Here is a 1,844-nt window from a genome sequence, read left to right as displayed (position 1 = left end):
TGGCTCTCATCTCGCCCACGGTCCTCAAGGAGAACGGCATCCCCTTCGGTCGGGTCACTCAGGAGGCTGGAGAGTTCATAGTGACGTTTCCCTATGGCTACCACTCCGGCTTCAACCATGGTTTCAACTGCGCGGAAGCCATCAATTTCGCCTCCCCGCGCTGGATCGATTATGGCAAAGTGGCATCGCAGTGCAGCTGCGGGGAGGCCCGGGTCGCCTTCTCCATGGACGCCTTCGTGCGCATCCTGCAACCGGAGCGCTACGAGCTGTGGAAACGCGGGCAGGACCGGACCGTGGTGGACCACACGCAGCCCACGGAGCCCAGCAGCCAGTTCCTGAACGCCTGGAGGGAGGTCCGCGCTCCTGGGGGACCCGCGCTCCGCCGGAGGCACTGTCCGTCCCGCAGCGCCTCGCACCGCCGTCCGCCCGTGGCCGCCTGCCATGGGACCCGCTGTCGAGCCCCTGTGGATCCTGCGTCCCCGCCCCCCTCGCCGGCCCGGGGTTCTTGCTCTGCTGCCCAGTTCGGGGCTGCGGCTGCCTACAGCTCCGCGGAACCCGGCCTGACTCCGCCGCTGACCGCAGGTCCATCTGCTGCGGATCTCCACCTACCTGGACGATACGGTCCTCGTCGTCGTCCTCGGGAAGAGGGGACTCAGGATCCGACTGTCCGGGCCCGGACTAGGAGGCGCCTGTCCTTAGACACAACACACCCATCATGTCTGGACTTCGAAGCTCAGCTCCCGTTTGCTGGCGGTCCCTTGATGGACAGTCCTGCATTGCTGAGCCCATGGCTGCAGCATCCTTCTAAGCCTTCCGGGTGCTGTTGCGCCCCTGACCTTCAACCCTTGGGTCCTCCATTGGATCCCGAAAATCCGATGCACCCTGGCCCATGCCTGCCATCTCTGGAGGGTATTACATCCAGTGTCCTTGACAGCCTCCCTTTGATTCCTCCCTACGTCCCTGGGACTGTGAGAGTGTTTCCCAGGGACGATGCTGGGAACTGCAGGGCCCCCGTGAGCTTCTGTGAGGATTTAAGTTGGGACCAGTCTTATGCATCTAAGAGTCTTGTCCCAGCAGCAGAGACGAGTCTCCCGCACACCCTTGACTGTGATCCCCTGGGGCTAAAGCTAGAGGCACCTGCATCTCTTGAGTCCTGCGAGGAATTCGTCGCCAGTGCATGGTATTCAATCTGTGAGCCCATGACTACTGAAGAATTTGCTAAATGTGACTTTATCTGACCCTCCACCCCAGAAACCACAGAAGCTCTTTTTTTTTAAAATAAATGTATTAATTTTTGGTTGCGTTGGGTCTTTGTTGCTGCGTGTGGGCATTCTATAGTTGTAGCGAGCAGGGGAGCTACTCTTCATTGTGGTGCGTGGGCTTATTGCAGCGGCTTCTCTTGTTGCAGAGCATGAGCTCTAGGCACACAGGTTTCGGTAGTTGTGGCACGTGGGCTTAGTAGTTGTGGCTCGTGGGCTCTAGAGCGCAGGTTCAGTAGGTGTGGTGCATGGGCTTAGTTGCTCCGCGGCATGTGGGATGTTCCCGGGCCAGGGCTCAAACCCGTGTCCCCTTCACTGGCAGGTGGATTCTTAACCACTGCACCACCAGGGAAGTCTCTAAAAGAATCATCTTTAATGGATATGGGCTCAGTCAGAGATTCTAAAACTATGGTCCAGCCCCAACAGCAGCATCTCATAATTTGTTAGATGTGCAAACTCTGTGGCTCCACCTCAGATCTACTGAATCAAGAATCTTTGTGGTTGGGCTTCCCTGGTGGCACAGTGGTTGGGAGTCCGCCTGCCAATGCAGGGGCCACGGGTTCGTGTCCCGGTCCGGGAAGATCC

At 58.6% G+C, this 1,844-nt stretch overlaps 1 protein-coding gene across 1 annotated transcript; it reads left to right on the top strand.

Annotated features, from left to right (window-relative positions):
• The first annotated feature begins 11 nt into the window (after positions 1 to 11).
• LOC114888155 (lysine-specific demethylase 4D-like) lies at positions 12 to 1,261 on the top strand. Its single transcript, XM_029210146.1, has one exon. The coding sequence runs from the start codon at positions 225 to 227 to the stop codon at positions 1,236 to 1,238; it is 1,014 nt and encodes a 337-aa protein (XP_029065979.1). The 5' UTR covers positions 12 to 224; the 3' UTR covers positions 1,239 to 1,261.
• Positions 1,262 to 1,844: the final 583 nt, after the last annotated feature.

This window comes from Monodon monoceros, unplaced genomic scaffold (assembly GCF_005190385.1).
Source record: "Monodon monoceros isolate NGI ecotype Baffin Bay Population unplaced genomic scaffold, NGI_Narwhal_1 Contig475_ctg1, whole genome shotgun sequence".
NCBI classification, from domain to species: Eukaryota; Metazoa; Chordata; class Mammalia; order Artiodactyla; family Monodontidae; genus Monodon; species Monodon monoceros.
This window is presented reverse-complemented; position numbering and strand designations above follow the sequence as displayed.

Bases quoted from the DNA above. Each gene is read 5' to 3' on its own strand.
- LOC114888155 (XM_029210146.1), top strand. From the start codon at position 225: ATGGACGCCTTCGTGCGCATCCTGCAACCGGAGCGCTACGAGCTGTGG.